Below are 22,076 nucleotides of genomic sequence, written 5' to 3'. Positions count from 1 at the left end.
GAGAATAAGATGGCATGGGAAGAAAAAAATCTTATCGGCTGTCATTTATAGTATGTTATGCCTTTTCGTGTTCAGGCTATACATCTAACAGGCTGTTATGCCTTGTAGGATAATAGCTACATTGAGCCAATAAAGTAACAGCAAATAGCAGTCAGAGACAGTGACACAGAAGCTAAGTTTAACCCCTTAACGACGCAGGACGTAAATGTACGTCCTGGTGAGCTGGTACTTAACACACCAGGACGTACATTTACGTCCTAAGCATAACCGCGAGCATCGGGGCGATGCCCGAATCATGTGCGGCAGGTCCCGGTTGCTGATTGCAGCCAGGGACCCGCCGGTAATGGCGGATGTCCACCATTAACCCCTCAGATGCCGTGATCAATACAGATCACGGCATCTGCAGCATCGCGGTCACTAAAATGGATGATCGGATCGCCCGCGGCGATCCGATCATCCAGCATGGCAGGTGGAGGTCCCCTCACCTGCCTACGTTGCCCTTCCGGCATCTTCTGCTCTGATCTGCCTTCCCGCAGACCAGAGCAGAAGATGACCGATAACACTGATCAGTGCTATGTCCTATACATAGCACTGAACAGTAATAGCAATCAAATGATTGCTATAAATAGTCCCCTATGGGGACTATTAAAGTGTAAAAATTTTAAAAAATATATAGTAAAAAAAATAAGTGAAAAACCCCCTCCCCCAATAAAAATGTAAATTGTCCCATTTTCCCTATTTCACCCCCAAAAAGTGTTAAAAAAATATTTTATATACATATGTGGTATCGTCGCGTGCGTAAATATCTGAACTATTAAAAATAAAATGTTAATGATACCGTACGGTGAACGTAAAAAAAAAGTCCAAAATAGCTGCTTTTTTTTATAACATTTTAATCCAAATTTTTTTTTATAAAAAATGGATTAAAAGTTTTATATAAGCAAATATGGTATCAATAAAAAGTACAGATCATGTCGCAAAAAATTAGCCCTCATACTGCCGCTTATACGGAAAGTTAAAAAAGTTATAGGTCTTCAAAATAGGTGGATTTTAAACATACTAATTTGGTTAAAAAGTTTGCGATTTTTTTTCTAAGCGCAACAGTAATAGAAAAGTATGTTATCATGGGTATCATTTTAATCGTATTGACCCAAAGAATAAAGGAAACATGTAATTTTTACCATAAATTTTACAGCATGAAAACGAAACCTTCCAAAATTAGCAAAATTGCGGTTTCTTTTTAATTTCTCCAAACAAATAATATTTTTTTGGTTGCGCCATACATTTTATAGTAAAGTGAGGGATGGCATTACAACGGACAACTGGTGGCGCAAAAAACAAGCCCTCATACTAGTCTGTGGATGAATATATAAAAGAGTAATGATTTTTTGAAGGCTAGGAGGAAAAAACGAAAACGTAAAAATAAAATTGTTTGAGTCCTTAAGGGGTTAAACACGGCTTATCCTGTAAAAATTTTCAGCATAATAAAAAACAAAGAGGGACATTTATCAAGGTATTTAGACCCTTTTTTGGGGGGCTTACAAAAGTGCTTAGGCACATGTGCGACTTTTTTTGTGTGTAACTTTTGTGGGTAAGCAAAAAGTTACAAACAGCCTTACCTAAGCAAATTTCAGTTTTCACTTTGCAGTGGCCAGGTATTTATGGTGTGCGAAAGTCGCACGTAGGCAAAAAAAAAAAGTCGCAAACCCCCTTCAAAAAGTCTCACAAGTCTTCTCCAGGCCTGACCTGGAGTACCAAACCTGTACGTGAGCAAATTAAAAAAGTCGACACCGGTCTGATGTGGAGTAGTGGAAGCTGTCTGATAGAGAGAGTCCTTTACTAAGCCTGGCAAAAACAGTTAACGTTAACCCCCAATAATTACCTTGGTACCCACCGCCACATGGGTGCCAGGAAGAGTACCAACAGGTCAGGAGCATCAAAAATGGCGCTCCTGGGCCTAGGCGGTAACAGGCTGGCGTTATTTAGGCTTGGAAGGGCCAGTAACAATGGTCCTCGCCCACCCTGGTAATGTCAGGCTGTTGCTGCTTGGTTGGTATTTTCTTGAGAATAAAAATAGGTGGAACCCTATGAGTTTTTTTTTTTTTTTTTTTTTTAGTTTTTTTTAAATAATTTATGCATTACACTTTACAGCCCTGTAGCATAGTCAAATAAAAAAAAATCCTGGAATAACACTCTTAAAGGGACAAATCATCAGATTGTACCCTATATAACACTTGGCAAAACGTTATATAGGGTAAAATCTTTATCCTCCCCATCCCCGGGGGACACTCCTGCCGGCGGGGATGGTGAGGATATGAACTTATAAACTAGTCCTCGCCGTGCCGTAAGTAGTCCCCTGGGCAGGGAGCTCCTCTTACCTAGTCCTGTGTCTTCGGTCGGCAGCGACGCCCCCCTTGGCTTGATTGATGGGCCACGTCATCGCTCTGCTCACTGAACAGACAGACCAGAGCAATGACGTGGCCTGTCAATCAAATGGAGGGGGGGCTCGCTGCCGGCCGAAGACTCGGGACTAGGTGAGAGGAGCTTCCTGCCCAGGGGACTACTTACAGGGCCGGCGGGGACTAGTTTATAAGTTCATATCCTCACCATCCCTGGGGGCAGGAGTGTTCCCCAGGGATGGTGAGGATAAAGATTTTACCTTATATAGCGCTTTGCCAAGTGTAATATAGGGTACAATCTGATGATTGGTTCCCTTTAACTTCCTCACAGCCTCAGCCTGCAGGCTGAATTACAGCTTGTTTTAAAACCCAATAACAAGCTGTCTTCAGCACCTGTGCTTATTTGGGCCACACTGAAAACCTTGACTGGCCTAGAAGGAAATGATAGGCTCCACTACCAACATGCCTGTTATTCCATAAAAATCAAGGCCCAGAAACAGACTTTACCAAAAAGTCCCTTAGAAGCTATAAGCTAATAACAATCCCTGGCTGCCATTCATGTCACACAGCCTGCACAGCCTGTAAAAAGGTAAACTGCTTGGTATATGTTTTTGTTGCATCTCATTCTATTAAAAACAGAGTTAAAAATGCTTTTAAATTGAAGTTAAAGCAATATGCAAAATGCATAATAAAAGATACTATGTAGGAAAACGTCCAGGCCAGATGTATATGCCCCGTAGAGGGAGAGTGAAATTTGTTGTCACTTCTACTAATTTTTCAACCATTAATTTACAATTAAATATTCTTAGACATTGAACATTTACTTTTGTAATGATTTTAAGTTTAACTTAAATGGTTACCGATCAAGGAGGAAACAAATCCTGCACTCACCGCACAGTACGGGTATCGCGGCCTCGGATTCCGGACCTCCTCGGATGGCGTGGGAGTAGCAGCCGCCGCTGACAGCGCTCAGAAATGGGCAACAGCCGGCGGTTTCGCTTTACAATCAAAGCTTCTTCGGGCCGGAAGAAGCGTTGATTGTAACGCGAAACCACCGGCTGTTGCCCATTTCTGAGCGCTGTCAGCGGCGGCTGCTACTCCCACGCCATCCGAGGAGGTCCGGAATCCAAGGCCGCGATACCCGTACTGTGCGGTGAGTGCAGGATTTGTTTCTTCCTTGATCGTACTATTTACTGATACTTACCTTCCGTCCTAGCACCGCCGCGGGTTGTTGAACTCAGACTCCCATAAGCTACCCTTGGTCCATAGGTGGATTCAGATATAAGTTGCTGGTGCCGCTTGTCTTTTGTTCTCTGGAGTAGTCTTTCTTAAATGGTTACCAACAACTAATCGCCTTATTTTTTTACTAACCCTATATTATTAATTTGCATTTAATAAGTTAAGTTTTCATTTGACACATGATATGATAACGATCACAGGGTATAAGGGGGATCCAAGCAACGCAAATGATAAGTATATTAACCCCTTAAGGTCCAAGCCCAGTTTGACCTTAAGGACCAGGCCAATTTTATTTTTGCGAGGGCTTGTTTTTTGTGCGACCAGTTGTCCTTTGTAATGACATCACTCATTTTACCATAAAATGTACGGCACAACCAAAAAAATACTATTTGTGTGGGGAAATTGAAAAGAAAACCGCAATTTTGCTAATTTTGGAAGGTTTTGTTTTCACGCCGTACAATTTATGGTAAAAATTACATGTTTTCTTTATTTTGTGGGTCAATACGATTAAAATGATACCCATTATTACATACATTTCTATTATTGAACCGCTTAAAAAAAAATCGCAAACTTTTTAACCAAATTAGTACGTTTAGAATCCCTCTATTTTGACGACCTATAATTTTTCGGCGGTGTTATGAGGGCTTATTTTTTGCACCATGATCTGATGGCACATTTGTGTATATAAAACTTAAAAAAAAACTTATTAATAATTGTTTGTAATAAAAAGTGACAAAAAAGCAGCAATTATTATTTTTAAAAAAAAATGTTAAAATTTTTTTTTATGTTCACGCCGTTCACCGTACGGGTTCATTAACATTATATTTTAATAGTTCGGATATTTACGCATGCGACGTTAGAAAATATGTTTATACATTATTTTTTCACACTTTTTGGGGGTAAAATGGGAAAAAGGGACAATTTTAATTTTTATTGGGGGAGGGGATTTTCTAATTTTTTACCTTTTTTTTTTTTTTACACTTTTTCTGTCCCTATAGGGGACTATTTATAGCAATGACTTGGTTGCTAATACTGTTGAGTGCTATGCATAGGGCATAGCACTGATCAGTATTATCTGCAATCTTCTGGAGGAGTCAGAGGAGGGGACCTCCGTCTGCCATGCTAGCTGGTCTGATCCCCGTGGCCGTGTCGCGGGCGATTAGATCAGCCAAAACTGTAGCCGCACTGCCGCAGATGCCGTGATCTGTATTGATCGCACCATCTGAGGGGTTAATGGTGGACATCCGCGTAATCGCAGATGTCGACCATTACCGGCGGGTCCCTGGCTGCTATCAGCAGCTGGGACCTGCCGTGCATGACCCGAGCATCCCTCCGATGCTCGTGGTCATGTATAGGACGTAAATGTACTAAAGTGCAGTGCACACCTATCAATAACAACAATATTCTGTATAAAATATGAATCTTTATTAGCAAATAATATACAAAAATACATGGATGCAAAAAACAGTACAGTTTAAAACTATTAAATTTGCTCTAACCAGAGCAACCCCCTACAAAAGCATCAGGGATGGATACAACCACCCTCAAGAGGGCACATGTATATAAATAGTGGGCAGATAATACTGCTCAGTCCGTCTAGGACCCCAACCACATGTATAAACTATATATGTGGCAGAAAAAACAATACCTAGTGTATAGAATCAAATGACACAGTGTAACATCAAAGTAATGTTGCCCTATACTTTATATGCAGGCTAAATTGGCTATCCTACAGAACATAAGTATAACATTGAATATAAACATGCAAACCAGTGCAGGATACCAGACGGGGTATGAACAGATCACAACATGTACCCCTGCCGAGCCCCACACATTCCGTCGCTGTTATGCAACTTCCTCTTGTATTTAAGTATTTTCGGAATTGCTGTTTAAAGTGCAACTGTCACCTAGATAAGCGTGTAAAGCTGCACACACAATGCACTAGGGGGGAGATTTATCAAAACCTGTGCAAAGGAAAAGTTGCCCAGTTGCCCATAGCAACCAATCGGATTGCTTCTTTCATTTTGCAGAGGCCTTGTTAAAAATGAAAGAAGCGATCTGATTGGTTGCTATGGGCAACTGGGCAACTTTTCCTCTGCACAGGTTTTAATAAATCTCCCCCAATGTCCTTACTAGCCTACTCTAGGCATACCTTTGCTGGACTGCAGAAGAACTACACATGGCTGTCCCGGGCAGGCGAGCCCTGTGTGCCTTTTAACTCAGTGGCCTAGCCAGACATATATATATATATATATATATATATATATATATATATATATATATATACAGCAGCTTGTGTAGCCCTAGTGCTCTGTGTGCAGCTTCACATGTCTGGTCTAGGTGACGAATGAGTAGACAAATAGCTCTAGCGTCAGGGTTGATGACTGGAGATACAGCCACTAGGGCTCTACCAATCACTGCTCCTAGAGGTTTCTGCAACTACCAGTCATTTCACTAAAGAATATCCAGACATAATCATTCGCTTTCATTGATGGGCATCATTTCTTCTCAGAAAGGAGTATCAGCAGCTGGACTCTTACATTTCAATTACAAATGTCATGAAAGTCTGATTGGTAAAGTGGTTTTTGGGACAACCCCATGAAGGATGGATGATGTACTACATCTGCTGTGCTACTTGGTTCTTCTTTGGTAATGACATCTTCTGGTAGGATGAGAGAAATTGGAAGTAAATTACTCTTTTCTAGCACAGTTGGTGCAACAGGAAACAGCTCCCTTTCAGGCTAACAAAAAGGTTTAAAAGTACAGTGATCCCTCAACTTACAATGGCCTCAACATACAATAGTTTCAACATACAATGGTCTTTTCTGGACCATTGTAAGTTGAAACCAGACTCAACATACAATGTACAGACAGTCCAGATCTGTGAAACGTGTCAATGGCTGGAAGAACCGACCAATCAGAATGGGCATTTTACTGGTAAAACCCCTGTATTACTTAAGCGTATGCACTGACTGGTGTCTGGTAGCACCCCCTACAGTACAGGGTGGTACTACATGTTCTGTACTCTTTACCTGTACCAGGGTTAGCTGCTCCTTTGGACACCAGGTAAGGGCGACTCCATGTTACTTTTTTAGGACATTGAGTGTACTGTACAGGACCCCGAAGAAGATCCTGTCCTCAACATAGACCAGTGTTTCCCAAGCAGGGTGCCCCCAGCTGTTGCAAAACTACAACTCCCAGCATGCCCGGACAGCCTTTGGCTGTCCGGGCATGCTGGGAGTTGTAGTTTTGCAACAGCTGGAGGCTCCCTGCTTGGGAAACACTGACATAGACCGTGATTTACAGCTCCCAGCAGATCTTTCTTACTTTTATATGTAAGGATTTGCTTTATCTATATTAGTTATCTACTTATTTTTCTTTAAATTTCACTTTTTCCTATTTTTGGATGACATTTTGGTGCCTTTAGAACCAATTACGAGGTTTCCATAGAGTTCTTTTCTCAACATACAATGGTTTCAACATACAATGGTCGTCCTGGAACCAATTAATATTGTAACTTGAGGGACCACTGTAATTTGAAAGACAAAAAGTCACACAGAGAGGCACATGACACTAAAATAGGAAGGAAATGGGCATAGTGGGCTAACCAAGGGGACTTATACATTTGCCAGACTTTGCCTGCTCCTGAATGTTTTTACTTTGGCCACATTTCTATCCCGTTTGTCTTTATTTACAGAACAAGGTTAGTTTACAGTTGTAGCCTCTTATGTACAGTATGTCTGCTATAGGAATCTCTTTTTCTAATTGAACAGGACTTAGCTTTAATTAGTAATATTTTTTTTTCCAGCAGGCAGTAGTTTTTCGCCCTGTGCCAGCACAGAATGACACAGAAAACATGTCAGCTACTGGGCAACAAGGACAGCAGCCGGTTGTGACAGATGTTATTGAGCAGATTTTAGAGCTGGCGGAGCCTGTGTCTATAGAAAATCATCAGAATCAACAATTGGGACAACCATTGAACATTTCAGTTGGGATTAATCGAGACATTTTACAGGTGAGTAGAAAAAGGCATAAGTGATATTATTATTGGGAATTATGATGGATCATTGGTTAGCACAGCTTTCAGGGCTGGGATATGGTTGCAAATCCAATCTGAAACATCTGTATGTTCTCTCTTTCTCTATATGGGTTTCTTCCTGCATTCTAAAAATATACGGAAAATTGTGATTGTGCTTCTTTTTTTTTTTTGTGTAAACACTAAACACTAGTGTAAAAAATGTTGATAAAAAAATAAATAAAAACGACACGCACTCCTGACTGAGCAGGATAGGGTCCCATTCAGGAGATCACGGGGGGCCACAGAGGTCAGACCTTCCGCGATCAGCTACTGATCCCCTCTCCTGTCTGCATTACCCCTTTAATATTACGTTAGTATCAACATAGGCATATACTGAGAAACAGTCCACAGCATTCTGAGTACATGTTCGTGACATTTACAGTTTTCTGGAGACTGTTGGGGAGACTTATCAAAATCTTTGTAGAGTAAGAGTGGTGCATATGCTCATAGCAACCAATCTGATTGCTTCTTTTTAGAGGCCTGTTTAAAAAGGAACTAAGGAATCTGATTAGTTGTTATGAGCAACTGCATCACTCTTCATTTCCTCCCCAGATTTTAAGAAATCTTTATTAAGATTTATAGTTAATATGCGGTTAAGGAAGCTAAGTAAATACATAATAATGGATCAGTAAATTTTCTTTTACATTTTACTAACTATATTTAAAATAATCCTGAAAACTTGCAGTTTCCATTCTGGCCACTAGGCCTTAAAACTAAGCTTTAGACTTCATTCTCTGTACAGATCACTTCCCAGCATTGCCCCCCTTATTAATACAGACAGAATTACAATGAAAGTGACACAAGTAGATAGATAACAGAGGTACCCACAATAGCTGTTGCTCACAGATCAGCCTCCCCTTCCATGTAGAATGGGTCACAGAGAACTCACTGACTTATTTTCCATTCATGTGAATAGGACAGCCTAAGTCTATGTCCATGAGGCCTGCTGTAAAGAAAATCTCTAAATACTAAAAAATAGATCAGATTTCAAATTTGAAAACATTTCATGTTTCAGTATCTGGTTCTGACAGTAAAAATAAGTAAAACACTTGCATGATAGACTAATCTTGCTTGCACAAAATACATTTTTTAAGATTTGAATAATGATTTTCACTTAAGAGTATTGCTAGTTATCATATACTTTTATTAAAGGAGAGAATTGAGTAATGACAGAACTTTCTTTTTTCAAAACTGTCCTGTTAGCAAGCTTTAGAAAACAGCGGACTCTCATCAATTCCAGTTGCTCCACTTCCTAGTGATCCAAGTCAAGGCAAGACAACCATTCAGGAAATTGAATGTATATCCAGTCAGCAGATGGACTGCAATGACCAAGAATCTGCAATAGAGTCAGAAGATCCAGATAAAATTGAGAAGCCTGAAAAAAGGATCTTTAAGAAGAAATCTGCTTTTTCACAAGGTAAATCATTGCTTGTCCTTATTTTTGGTATTTTAGTGCTTCAGCTTTTCACATTTGCTAGTGCTTAAGTACAGTTGTGTTTTTTTTGTTTTTTTTTAGCATAGTGTCGTCTGCCTTAGACGTGGACAATTAGTTCCTTTCATTTTTTTTATTGTGAGTCCAAGGTTTGTGAGTCCAATGGCCCCTGACATATCGAGGGGAAAGAAATCAAAATGTGTGTATGCCGAAATTTTGGTTTTGTTTGCTATGTTGTTAGACAGATTTGTCCACTGGAAAACATTTTTTGTTTTTAAATCAACTGGTGCCAGAAAGTTATTTAAAAATCTTTATCCTTTCAGTACTTATCAGCTGCTGTATTCTCCACAGAAATTTCTTATTTTGTTTGAATTTCTTTTCTTTACTGAGCAGGAGCAAATTCCCATAGCAAACATATCCGGCTCTGGACAGTTCCTGACATGGACAGAGGTGTCAGCAGAGAGCACTGTGGTTAGACAGAAAGGAAATTTAAAAAGAAAAGAACGTCCTCTGTAGTATACAGCAGCTGATAAGTACTGGAAGGATTAAGATTTTTTAACTTTCTGGCATCAGGTAATCTAAAAATAAATGTTTTCCTGCGGAATACCCCTTTAAATCATATCAGAGGATAGTCCATTCCTGTCAAGCTGACAGTGGCTAAAGTATGGTATACAGTTTAGAAAAGATTAAATGTGTTAGAGGAGGTCAGGAGAGCAAGTAGACAAGGATTGAGGAAGATATCTTGTGCAGCTTCAACCCAGAGTTTAATCCTCAATTAGTTACAAAGGTCAAGGAGTCTGGAATAGGCTGCTGCTAGGTAGTTTGGCTGATAGTATTGTCAGGTAAGCTAGTCGCACCCACACTTTTAGGTCTGGCTTAAACATATGCATGCTCTGGGTTGACCAAACTGCCACACGAATGTTGATAAGCTGGATGTGAGGCCAGAAAAAGATGGAATAGGGTTGTGATTCGCCTGTAGGAGGCAGAGGAATCTAGGCAGCAGAGTCTGTTTTATAATATTAATAAAAAAAAGCAGAAGTAAAATATTATTGAGAAAAGTTGTGAAAGGTCACTTTATATTCTACTGTTAAGATATTGTATGTAATACCTCTAGCAGGCCAAGCAAAGTGAAAAGTAGATTGGAAACTAGAAACTGAGACTGAGGTCAGGGATACATTAAAGGGAATCTGTCATTAGCTTTCTACTACCCAAACTGTGGGCAGCATAAAACTGGCGCAGGCAGCGTGATGCCGAAACACTATGAGTTACTTTGATATTCTGAGGCTTATATAGAGTGTACCTGGACATCGTGGCTTGCATTAGGTACATAGACATCTTTAGGAAAAACCTTTGTTTAATTTCTTGTTTCACTTATAAACAACTTCGCAGAGTAAACAGCATGAATTTCAACATAAGATGTCTGGTCTTACCCAGGTCAGATGGAATCCGACCTGTGCTCCATCCTGCCACGCGCTACGTTTCAGAGTAAACCTCCTTAGTCATGCGCACAGGTAGAACAGGTCAGGTGGTAGATATAGGGCATCATTCTTTCATACTTAACCCTTATGGCGCAAGGAATACAATTAACCCTTCACTTGATGCACCATTATATCCAATCACCTAAACATTACTTCAGAGAAACACTTTGTAGCTACATCTCTCATTTAAACCTTTCGGTTCCAATGATTCCAACTCTGTGATCCAAAATGTCTTGCGGCACAACAAATTTCTTTTATTGTCTTCTTTATTTGCTCTACATTGTAAAGTTTTCAATAACCTGCCAACGGAGATCTGATACGGCATGACCGCAACACTAGTTTCCCCATATTGCATTTCCACATCTGCCACCCGCACCGCTCTTCAGATACCTGCGAATTACAGATTTATGTTCACCGACACAGATTTTTATATGACTTGCCATTTGCCGCACATACACTTTGCCACACGGGCATTTCAACAGGTAAATGACATTGGCGCTGAGACAGGTATGGAAGCCTTTAATTTGAATCTTGTGTCCTTTGTGGGTTGATAAATGCTATCACCTTTCACAATGCTGCTGCAATTTAAACATGACAAACATGGAAAGGTGTCTTTTTTATTAATTGCCAAAAATTTATTTTTTGCAAATTTTCTTGCGAGCTAAATTGCTCCTAATTAATCTCTCACCCAAAGATTTGCCTTTTTATAAAAACAAACATAGGGGGCTGTAATAGCTTATCGTAACGTCTGAGTAGTGGATCCGCTGACCTGTGCGAACAATGGCTGAACCATACCAGGGAGAGGAGTCTAAGGTGCCGCTGGTTTTCACCAGAGCCGGCCACAAAGCAGGATGGACTTGCAGCGGGTCAGCATTTGGCTTAGACCACATAAAAACATGAATCCATCCATCAGCATTTTAGGCTGATGGTGGTGGTGTAATGATGTGGGGGACATTTTCTTGCACACTTTGGGCCCCTTACTAACAAGTGAGCATAGTTTAAACGTAACAGCCTACCCAAATATTGTTGCTGACCATGTCCCTTTCTTTACAACCACAGTGTACAATGCACCATGTCACAAAGCTCACATAATCACAAACTGGTTTCTTGAACGTAACTGTGAGTTCACTGTACTCCAATGGTCTCCATAGTCACCAGATCTCAATACAATAGAGAACCCATAGGATGTGGTGGAATGAGAGATTGGCATCATGGATGTGCAGCCGACAAATCTGCAGCAACAACTTGATGACCTCATGTCTATATGGACCAAAATCTCTGAAGAATAATTCCAGTAGTTTGTAGAAAGTATGCCACGAATAATGAAAGCGGTTCTGAAGAGGGTCCAACCCAGTACTAGCAAGGTGTACCTAATAAAGTTGGCCAGTAATTGTACATGCCTTATATGCCACACACATGTCATTTTGCTGCAATGTTTAGGTGAAGAGTAAACTAGAGTAAAAGGTGAGTGTATTTTAACATAAACACCTAAAGCAAAAACACAACAAAAATAATCAATACCTTTTAGTACTCTAGGCATTTGTAGTGAGACCTGCCATGACTACATTTATAGTAACTATGTGTGAGTCCCATATTCTCCTGATTGTCTATAGACTTCTCTGGCCTTTTTATTATTCACTTTTTCTTTTTTAACAATATTAAGTTTCAGGTTCAGTTCGAGAGGAGAGCGGAGTTCGATGGCATGTTTGTACATACTGTGAAAAAGAGTTTAAGAAGCCCAGTGACTTGGTACGACACATACGAATACACACGCATGAGAAGCCATTTAAGTGTGTGCAGTGCTTTAGGGCATTTGCTGTGAAGAGCACCCTCACTGCTCATGTAAAGACGCACACGGGCATTAAGGCATTTAAGTGTGAATTCTGCATGAAGTGCTTTTCTACCTCTGGAAGTTTGAAGGTTCACATCCGCCTGCACACAGGTAAGGAACCAAACTAATTTTTGCTTGAAGGAAAACTAAATACAAAGAATGCACAAGCAGCATATTGCAAATCACACACATTGCAATATCCTGAGTAAAATGTTTTTGAGAAAGCTTTTGATACCTTTCAACATATAGTGCAAGCTGCAGTCTCTTCCACAGTAAAGTTCTGTCAGAGAAGTAGCCTGACTGGTCCTTTTTCCAGCTATGGTCCCTTTTCTTTTAGAGAAGAAGCCTGACTGGTCCTTTTTCCAGCTATGGTCCTATTTCTTTTACAGAAGAAGCCCGACTAGTCATTTTTCCAGAGATTCTAGTTGCTGCTATATTTCTTAGGGTGTACTTGTGGGAACAGATTATCCTGGAACCTGGTCAGTTATCCTTAGAAGATTACAGAAGCTAGAGCGGTTATTTTTACAGCAGGGATAGCCACCTCAGCCTACTCATAGATCTCTGCTATTGGTACAGGCAAATAGTAATATAAAATTATACCATGCTTTACCCTCCTCTACATTAAAGCTTCTTTGATGTAGGAAAGGGTGTAAGGGCTCTCTAGGAGTGTACATAGGTTCCCAGGTTCCCCTAAACTAATGAGGTTGGAAATATCTGATAAACTTTATATGTAATCTGTGTTGAAAGTAAAAAGATGAAGAATCTGAGAGATACCTAATGCTAGGTTGTATGTAGCCAATGCTATAGGGTAAGTCACACATGCACGGCATACCACTTGGAGGCACATGTATCCTGAAATGCCATTCTGTGTTGCTTACTGCAAGAAGGAAAGTTATAGTACACTATACACTTGTCCCAAATTACCTTTTAATGCCAAGTTCATTGACATGATGACCACCTTATCAGACTTTGCTATACTTCCTGTGGTCCACTGCTAATTTAGGTGACCAATGGGCAGAGGTCAGGCCCTTAGTAAACTCGAATGAATATACTTCAGACCGGTTAACTGGCTAACTATCCAGCTCAGATCAGCAAATGCTGCAACACCAATACAAGCAAGAAATAAGAGGTGTCACCGCAGGAAATCAGCTAGATTGTTTTCATTTGTTCCAGATACAAAAAGCACAATACATACTGCTGAGAAAGGTAGACAAAGACCAACACTGACGTCTATGGCCTTAAACAGTCTCTAGCAGGCTCTGGCTATCTGCCAAACACTCAGCGCTGTAGCAAAGCAATAAATTGGCTGGAACCAAACGAGGTGCTCAATCCTCCAGATCATACATTGCAACATCCGTAAATAAGAAATAGAGAATGAGGAGGCACTCACGGTTTCATGGTGCAGCAGTTTTCTTAATTTAAGTGCAGGGTTGGAGAAGTACAGCATCCGCAGGACGCCATTGCAGGAGCACAGGGGCATTGAAAATTGTCACTGCACCTGTGCTCCTGCAATGGCGTACTGCGGATGCTGTACTGCTCCAACCCTGCACTGAAAATAAAGAAAACTGCTGCACTGTGAAACCGTGAGTGCCTCCTCATTCTCTATCTCTTATTTACAGACAATACATACTGCATCTTGAATGTATCAGGTGGATGTAATGCACTACCTTTGTGAAGACAGGATGTGTTGATGCTATGTGATATTTTATTTATTACATATTACTGTCTAAATCTTGCTCATGCCTCCTTTATAGACCCAATTGAAAGTGGAAGACATTTAAATGACCTCTATATGCACTGTTTGTGTAATACGTTCCATTAAAATGATTAGTATCATCAAGTACAGTACTGTGTCCCTCAGTCCAAGAAAGATTGTGTCCTGATATAAATTGTGGGATCTGCAGCAAACAGCTGCTATTAGCTAAAGAATTTGACTTGTTTGTTTTCTTGAGGGGCATAGGAGACCCGGTGTATAGGCTGCTGCTACTAGAGGCAGCAGTAAAAGAAAAAGTGACTCCTTCTTAGCAGTATATACCCGCCCAATAGCATTGAGCTAATGAGTTTTTAGCTTCGTGTCTGTACGAAGAAGACACAGGTCTGTACTTCTCCTGACCTGGTCATAATTTTTTTGTTCACTTTTGTGTTCTTAGTAAGCTTTTTTTTATTTTCCTCCCTACAAGCTCCTAGGGCGAGACGAGAATGACAAGGTCTCCCCACTTTCCCACAAGGGATGTGGGGTACAGTGCATGATCTAGCGTACTGTTGTCCCTGAGAGGCCAACAGGCAACCTCGAAGGAATCCTTGGTCCTGGTTCTTTGCCTGGCCCTGCTCGCCTTGCCCCAAGGGCCTGGCGCTATGGAGTGTAGCTTAGGCCAGCAGAAGATGCAGAGATGAGTATTCTACTATGTCACCCCCTCCCTATCTGGCCTCTCCCTTCTTCCCCCCTGGTTAGCATCTCTCCTGGAGCAGCTCTCCTATCCACTGCCTGTGTTGGCAGCACTTTATAGTTTATAGCTGCTAGTGCTCCTGAAGGGCCCTTATCTCCCTGAATTTTAATTAGTTTTCAAGCCCCTGTCTGTCTAGCCTGTGTTTGAGCCTTTTCTCCTCTTTTATTTAATGGCTTGACTGCCCCTAACCTAGACTTTAACTTAGTCTAGGGGCCTAATGTTTTTTTGTTCTCCTCTCCTATACCTGTATGCCTCAGCCTCTCTGTGTTCCTCTGGGTGGTTTCCAACTTCTGGGCATATCTAACATACTTGGGAATTACTACAATGCCCCTCATGCAGGTCTCTGCCCTGTATAGTAAGTCACTTCACACCTTAGCAGCCTCATTGCCCCCCTCCCACAAAGGGAGCATATGTGCTTTACTGGCTCCCTCCTCATCTAGGCCATTATCTGTTCAATGTGGAGCCAGTCAAATTACCTGTTCCAAGGCACATATGGGCATGAAACAGAATAAGTCACATTCTTAAACACTGTATATGGTATCCTCAGTACATGGGTTTCTGCTACGTTGTGTACCTCACATGATACAGTATGGTCACATTACCTGTTTCCTCACAGTGTAATTGCGTTATTTGGACCCTGATCCTCTGCTGCATGGTGTAACTGACTTAGTTCAGAACCAGTCTCATTACCTGTTCCCAGATGGTGTATGTTACGCCTAGCGCTCCGGGTCCCCGCTCCTCCCCGGAGCGCTCACGGCGTCTTTCTCCCTGCAGCGCCCCGGTCAGTCCCGCTGACCGGGAGCGCTGCACTGTCATGGCCGTCGGGGATGCGATTCGCACAGCGGGACGCGCCCGCTCGCGAATCGCATCCCAGGTCACTTACCCGTCCCGGTCCCCTGCTGTCTTGTGCTGGCGCGCGCGGCTCCGCTCTCTAGGGCGCGCGCGCGCCAGCTCTCTGAGACTTAAAGGGCCAGTGCACCAATGATTGGTGCCTGGCCCAATTAGCTTAATTGGCTTCCATCTGCTCCCTGGCTATATCTGATCTCCTCCCTTGCACTCCCTGGCCGGATCCTGTTGCCATTGTGCCAGTGAAAGCGTTTCCTTGTGTGTTCCTAGCCTGTGTTCCAGACCTCCTGCTGTTGCCCCTGACTACGATCCTTGCTGCCTGCCCCGACCTTCTGCTACGTCCGACCTTGCTTCTGTCTTCTCCCTTGTACCGCGCCTATCTTCAGCAGTCAGAGAGGTTGAGCCGTTGCTAGTGGATACGACCTGGTCACTACCGCCGCAGCAAGACCATCCCGCTTTGCGGCGGGCTCTGGTGAAAACCAGTAGTGACTTAGAACCGGTCCACTAGCACGGTCCACGCCAATCCCTCTCTGGCACAGAGGATCCACCTCCTGCCAGCCGGCATCGTGACAGTAGATCCGGCCATGGATCCCGCTGAGGTGCCGCTGCCAAGTCTCGCTGACCTTACCACGGTGGTCGCTCAGCAGTCGCAGCAAATTGCCCAACAAGGACAGCAGCTGTCGCAGTTGACCGCCACGTTACAGCAACTTCTGCCTCTGCTACAGCAGCAACCATCTCCTCCGCCAGCTCCTGCACCTCCTCCGCAGCGAGTGGCCGCTCCTAGCCTCCGCTTGTCCCTGCCGGACAAATTTGATGGGGACTCTAAACTCTGCCGTGGATTTTTGTCTCAGTGTTCCCTGCATATGGAGATGTTGTCGGACTTGTTTCCTTCAGAACGGTCTAAGGTGGCGTTCGTAGTAAGCCTTCTTTCAGGAAAGGCCTTGTCTTGGGCCACACCGCTCTGGGACCGCAATGATCCTGCCACAGCCACAGTCCAGGCCTTCTTCGCTGAACTCCGGAGTGTCTTCGAGGAGCCAGCCCGAGCTTCTTCTGCCGAGACTGCCCTGTTGAACCTGGTCCAGGGTAATTCTTCAGTGGGCGAGTACGCCATCCAATTTCGTACTCTTGCTTCCGAGTTATCATGGAATAACGAGGCTCTCTGCGCGACCTTTAAAAAAGGCCTATCCAGTCGCATCAAGGATGTGCTGGCCGCACGAGAGATTCCTGCCAACCTGCAAGAACTCATCCATTTAGCTACCCGCATTGACATGCGTTTTTCTGAGCGACACCAAGAGCTCCGCCAGGAAAAAGACTTAGATCTCTGGGCACCTCTCCCACAGTATCCGTTGCAATCTACGCCTGGGCCTCCCGCCGAGGAGGCCATGCAAGTGGATAGGTCTCGCCTGACCCAGGAAGAGAGGAATCGCCGTAGGGAAGAAAATCTCTGTCTTTACTGTGCCAGTACCGAGCATTTCTTGGTGGATTGCCCTATCCGTCCTCCACGTCTGGGAAACGCACGCACGCACCCAGCTCACGTCGGTGTGGCGTCTCTTGGTTCAAAGTCTGCTCCTCCACGTCTCACGGTGCCCGTGCGGATTTCTCCTTCAGCCAACTCCTCCCTCTCAGCCGTGGCCTGCTTGGACTCCGGTGCCTCTGGAAATTTTATTTTGGAGTCGTTTGTTAATAAATTCCGCATCCCGGTGACCCGTCTTGTCAAGCCGCTCTACATTTCCGCGGTCAATGGAGTCAGACTGGATTGCACCGTGCGTTACCGCACAGAACCCCTCCTGATGTGTATTGGACCCCACCACGAAAGGATTGAGCTCTTCGTTCTCCCCAACTGTACCTCTGAGGTCCTCCTCGGTCTGCCGTGGCTCCGGCTTCATTCTCCCACCCTTGATTGGACCACCGGGGAGATCAAGAACTGGGACTCTGCCTGCCTTAGGAAGTGCCTCTCCCCCCCTCCCAGTCCCGTCAGGCAAACCTCAGTGCCTCCTCATGGCCCCCGTCCTGGTGTCACACTGCCCCGTGCCAGGCTTCGCCCTCTGCCCTCCCTCCCCATTCCCACTCCTGCTGTACTGCCTGCCGTTGAGGAAACCCTCCATTCTTTCCCGGTGTCCTCATCCCAGGGGAGGCAGTTACCGGTCAAAGAAAAGGGGAGACCTAAGGGGGGGGGTACTGTTACGCCTAGCGCTCCGGGTCCCCGCTCCTCCCCGGAGCGCTCACGGCGTCTTTCTCCCTGCAGCGCCCCGGTCAGTCCCGCTGACCGGGAGCGCTGCACTGTCATGGCCGTCGGGGATGCGATTCGCACAGCGGGACGCGCCCGCTCGCGAATCGCATCCCAGGTCACTTACCCGTCCCGGTCCCCTGCTGTCTTGTGCTGGCGCGCGCGGCTCCGCTCTCTAGGGCGCGCGCGCGCCAGCTCTCTGAGACTTAAAGGGCCAGTGCACCAATGATTGGTGCCTGGCCCAATTAGCTTAATTGGCTTCCATCTGCTCCCTGGCTATATCTGATCTCCTCCCTTGCACTCCCTGGCCGGATCCTGTTGCCATTGTGCCAGTGAAAGCGTTTCCTTGTGTGTTCCTAGCCTGTGTTCCAGACCTCCTGCTGTTGCCCCTGACTACGATCCTTGCTGCCTGCCCCGACCTTCTGCTACGTCCGACCTTGCTTCTGTCTACTCCCTTGTACCGCGCCTATCTTCAGCAGTCAGAGAGGTTGAGCCGTTGCTAGTGGATACGACCTGGTCACTACCGCCGCAGCAAGACCATCCCGCTTTGCGGCGGGCTCTGGTGAAAACCAGTAGTGACTTAGAACCGGTCCACTAGCACGGTCCACGCCAATCCCTCTCTGGCACAGAGGATCCACCTCCTGCCAGCCGACATCGTGACAGTGTAATTGTGTTACTTAGTGCCGGGTCCTCTGCTACAGCATATATTGTTCTAAAAGCAGGAGAGAAGGCGCTCCATAGGGTAACGCCACCGGAGAAGGGGGGAGGGATAAGGTCTAATTTTAACTGCTCACCCTGGATGGTTGTGTAACAGCATACACAACAATGGTGAACGCCTGGATACAGTGGTCCGTCTGCAGCCCTCCTGGTGTGGATCCCACAACATATGCATAAAAGAGATGGCTTCAAGAGAAGGTACAGGGGTATATCGGCACTGAACGGACCCAAGACACAGCAAGATAAGAAGATAAAATCCAATTTATTCTATGCAACGCGTTTCCCTGCGCAAGCGCAGATTCTGCGCTTGCGCAGGGAAACGCTTTGCATAGAATAAATTGGATTTTATCTTCTTATCTTGCTGTGTCCTGGGTCCGTTTAGCGCTGATGCACCCCTGTACCTTCTCTTGAAGCCAGCTCTTTTATGCACAGCATATATTGGGCATGCTGGGTAATGAGTCACATTACACATCTCCACGCAGTGTAATTGTGTTCCTTGGACCAGAGTATTTGGTTCTTTGTGTTTGATTTAATATTTCCCCTTCCTAGGTGGTCTAATGGTGTTACTCTGATTCTACTACTCAGTTCCATGATACATCTGGGTGGAGTACTTGTGTGATACTGATCCTACTCCTTTGCTCAGTGCATACCTACCTTATACAAAGCTAGTCACCTTTTTGTATGTTCACTTTGTGTTTTCATGGGTTTCCTCTCATACTCCCAAGAACATACTGATTGGTTCATTTTGAATTTAGATTGTGAGCCCCATTGGAGGGTTTTGGATAGTCTCCTCGAACAATGCAACTGCTCTTTTTACATCCCTCTTCTTGACAGCTTTTGTGGTCCTGTCTGCTGTGTTATCAACCTCCTCTCTTCTCCTATGGAGAGCTTTAGATTCCGGTCATCTGCACTGTTTCATTGGGGCATGCTCTCTGCAGTGGACAAGAGGGCCTCAGCTTCCCTTTAGACTTGCGGCCAGGTGCAACCAAAGCACACCTGGTTCCTAGAATAGGGTCTACCATATTGTGGGCACCCCGTCATTTCCATCTCTGCAAGACCTACCTTCTGGGTTCCTCTCTTTAGTGACTAGGCATCTTTAGCTGAGCAAATAATAGGTTCTGTCCCCTTTTCCATTTGGGTCTGCCAGATTGCTCTTCTTGCTAGGCAGCCAGTCTTCTGGGCCTTCCCATCTGCATGGAAACCTCATTTTTCCATGCAAGGACATTGTTTCCATCTTTCAATGAAGTCTTATAGGCATTAATTCTTTCTCATTGCTCTTTTGTCTAGCATTACTTTAATTCCCATCCCAGGTGCTGCTTTTGAACATCTGATGATCTCCTATGTCCCCCAATAAAACAAATGAGAAAATAGGATTTATTATACTCATCATAAAATCTCTTTCTCTTTAGTCTTTATTGGGGGAGATATGATTCACACATTTCTTAGACTTTTCCTACGGCTCTGGTACAAACTAACAAGTTCCATGCCAGTGGGGTGGTGTAACCTGCTCAGGAGGAGTCACTTACTTTTTTCACTTTGCGTCAGCGCCTCTTAGTGGTCGCAGCCCATACCCCTGGTCTCCTGTATCCCCAAATGAAGACTATGAGCAGAAGAGTACAAAAAAATCCTCCTATTTCTCTCAATAACAGGTTTGTATAAGCATGACTTTCACAGTCCACACACTCCATAAAAAAGATGGATGTATATATATGATATAGTGATGAAGAGGAAAATGACTACTACAAATTCTCATGAAGCTCTCAAAACTCTGCTCTTGGCCATAGAAACTAGGATTGATGGAATTATAATGTCAATGGCTATAGAGAAAAATACATAATTAAATTTTCCTTAAAAGTATGCCAGAGAGCACGGTATGATGGCAAAATTGCACAGATCTTTCAACATACCCCTTTATTAAGGTGTCATATAAAATCATGCTGAGTCTGTGTAAAATAAATCGTTTCACAAACCATATTTATCAAATTCTGGTTTCTATAAACCCTCACTTTTAGATCTCCATTGCTTAATTCCCTTTACACCCACATTCAGAGTCCTTTTACTAGTCTTTATCAAAGTGTCTGAAGCGTTAAAGAAAAAACAAAAAACACAGAAACAAATCCATAGGCGTTACTTTATGTGCAGGCATTTAGTACAGAACTAAATCCTTTTCAGGATTTAACAAGAAACCTAAAAAAATTGCAGCAGAAGGAAGAGTTACATATGTCAGATATGCAAACCACAAATGTAAAATATCTAAGTCCCTATCATGAGGTGCTCCATCCATAGAGTTTTATGTATAATCTAGTGTAACAGGGGGATCGTGCAGCTCAACTAGGTAGAAAATTAGAAAACCGAGGTTACTGTTTAGCAAAAACATGAAGTGTGAAAATAAGGTAAGTCCTCAAGTGATCTAGTGAGAGGGGGAGGGGCAAAGAGGAGGAGGGAGAGGAGAGGGGAAATAGGAAGAGGTAGGGATCAGATAATAGAGGTGAACAAAAAAGAGAGTTTAGACCATAAAGTGAAAAATATTGAATATATGAATTTAATGAAAAAAATTAGATAAAATACAAAAAGGGTAGATGTGAGCTGGAGGGGGTAACGGAGGGCCCTTGCGATTCCCCTCCAAAAATGAAAAATAAGATATAATAAATAGGATAAATTCTATATAAATAAATAAAACGTGCAAAAAATATGCAAAAATAAAAATAAAACGTCAATTCTGAATCCCCAGATGGTGCATATAATGTCCTATAGATCAAAGTTCATGGATATGCATAGACATTCAGGTGCAAAAACTGTCAACACAGATATACAGTGTAATATGAGGCACAGTAATATGTGGCTGCACTGGTCCTGTAAAAAATACCGTTCCAATACGTTACATGTACGATAAATAAGTGAAGAAGGTATGTATCCTGTAAAAGAAGGGCACAGCAATATGGTGTATCGATATGTACAGTCCAGTAGGTAAAAAGATATTCTGCTGGTTCTTGTTATGCAGTTATGTCCATAGGGTCCTATGAAGAAATAGCGGTGGGACTATGTCCCTCTCACCCTGCCCAGCTGGGCAACAGCCTGGTGCAATGTCTTCTTTGCTCGCACTGCTGCCGGCACTTCCAGCTTTGCGGGGTGGCTGCTTTTATGTATAATCTACCATGAGTATGGAACTCAATATCTATCTTGGGCAAGTCTATAATGTTGTAGGGAATGGATCCATACACATCAAGGAAAGGCACTGCAGCTGGTGGTGTATAACCACAACATGTGTTTTGCACCCTAAAAGTCAGAATAGTATTTAGTAGTTAAAAATGTGTCCTCCCGACTATTAGTTTCATAGTTACATGGTTTGTATTGCTGAAAGAGGAAGTATGTTCATCCAGTT

At 43.4% G+C, this 22,076-nt stretch overlaps 1 protein-coding gene across 8 annotated transcripts in view; it reads left to right on the top strand.

The window, feature by feature from the left end:
• Positions 1-22,076, top strand: part of ZNF236 (zinc finger protein 236) — a 161,751-nt gene that overhangs the window by 40,618 nt on the left and 99,057 nt on the right. For 7 of the 8 annotated variants that reach the window (XM_056521411.1, XM_056521412.1, XM_056521414.1 and 4 more), the window contains 3 exons: positions 7,447-7,653; positions 8,920-9,133; positions 12,290-12,568. In XM_056521411.1, coding sequence (XP_056377386.1) covers positions 7,447-7,653; positions 8,920-9,133; positions 12,290-12,568 — 700 coding nt within the window. The remainder of the gene's footprint in view (positions 1-7,446; positions 7,654-8,919; positions 9,134-12,289; positions 12,569-22,076) is intronic. The other variant, XM_056521410.1, reaches the window with a different exon arrangement.

This window comes from Hyla sarda, chromosome 5 (assembly GCF_029499605.1).
Source record: "Hyla sarda isolate aHylSar1 chromosome 5, aHylSar1.hap1, whole genome shotgun sequence".
In the NCBI taxonomy this organism is placed as follows: Eukaryota; Metazoa; Chordata; class Amphibia; order Anura; family Hylidae; genus Hyla; species Hyla sarda.
This window is presented reverse-complemented; position numbering and strand designations above follow the sequence as displayed.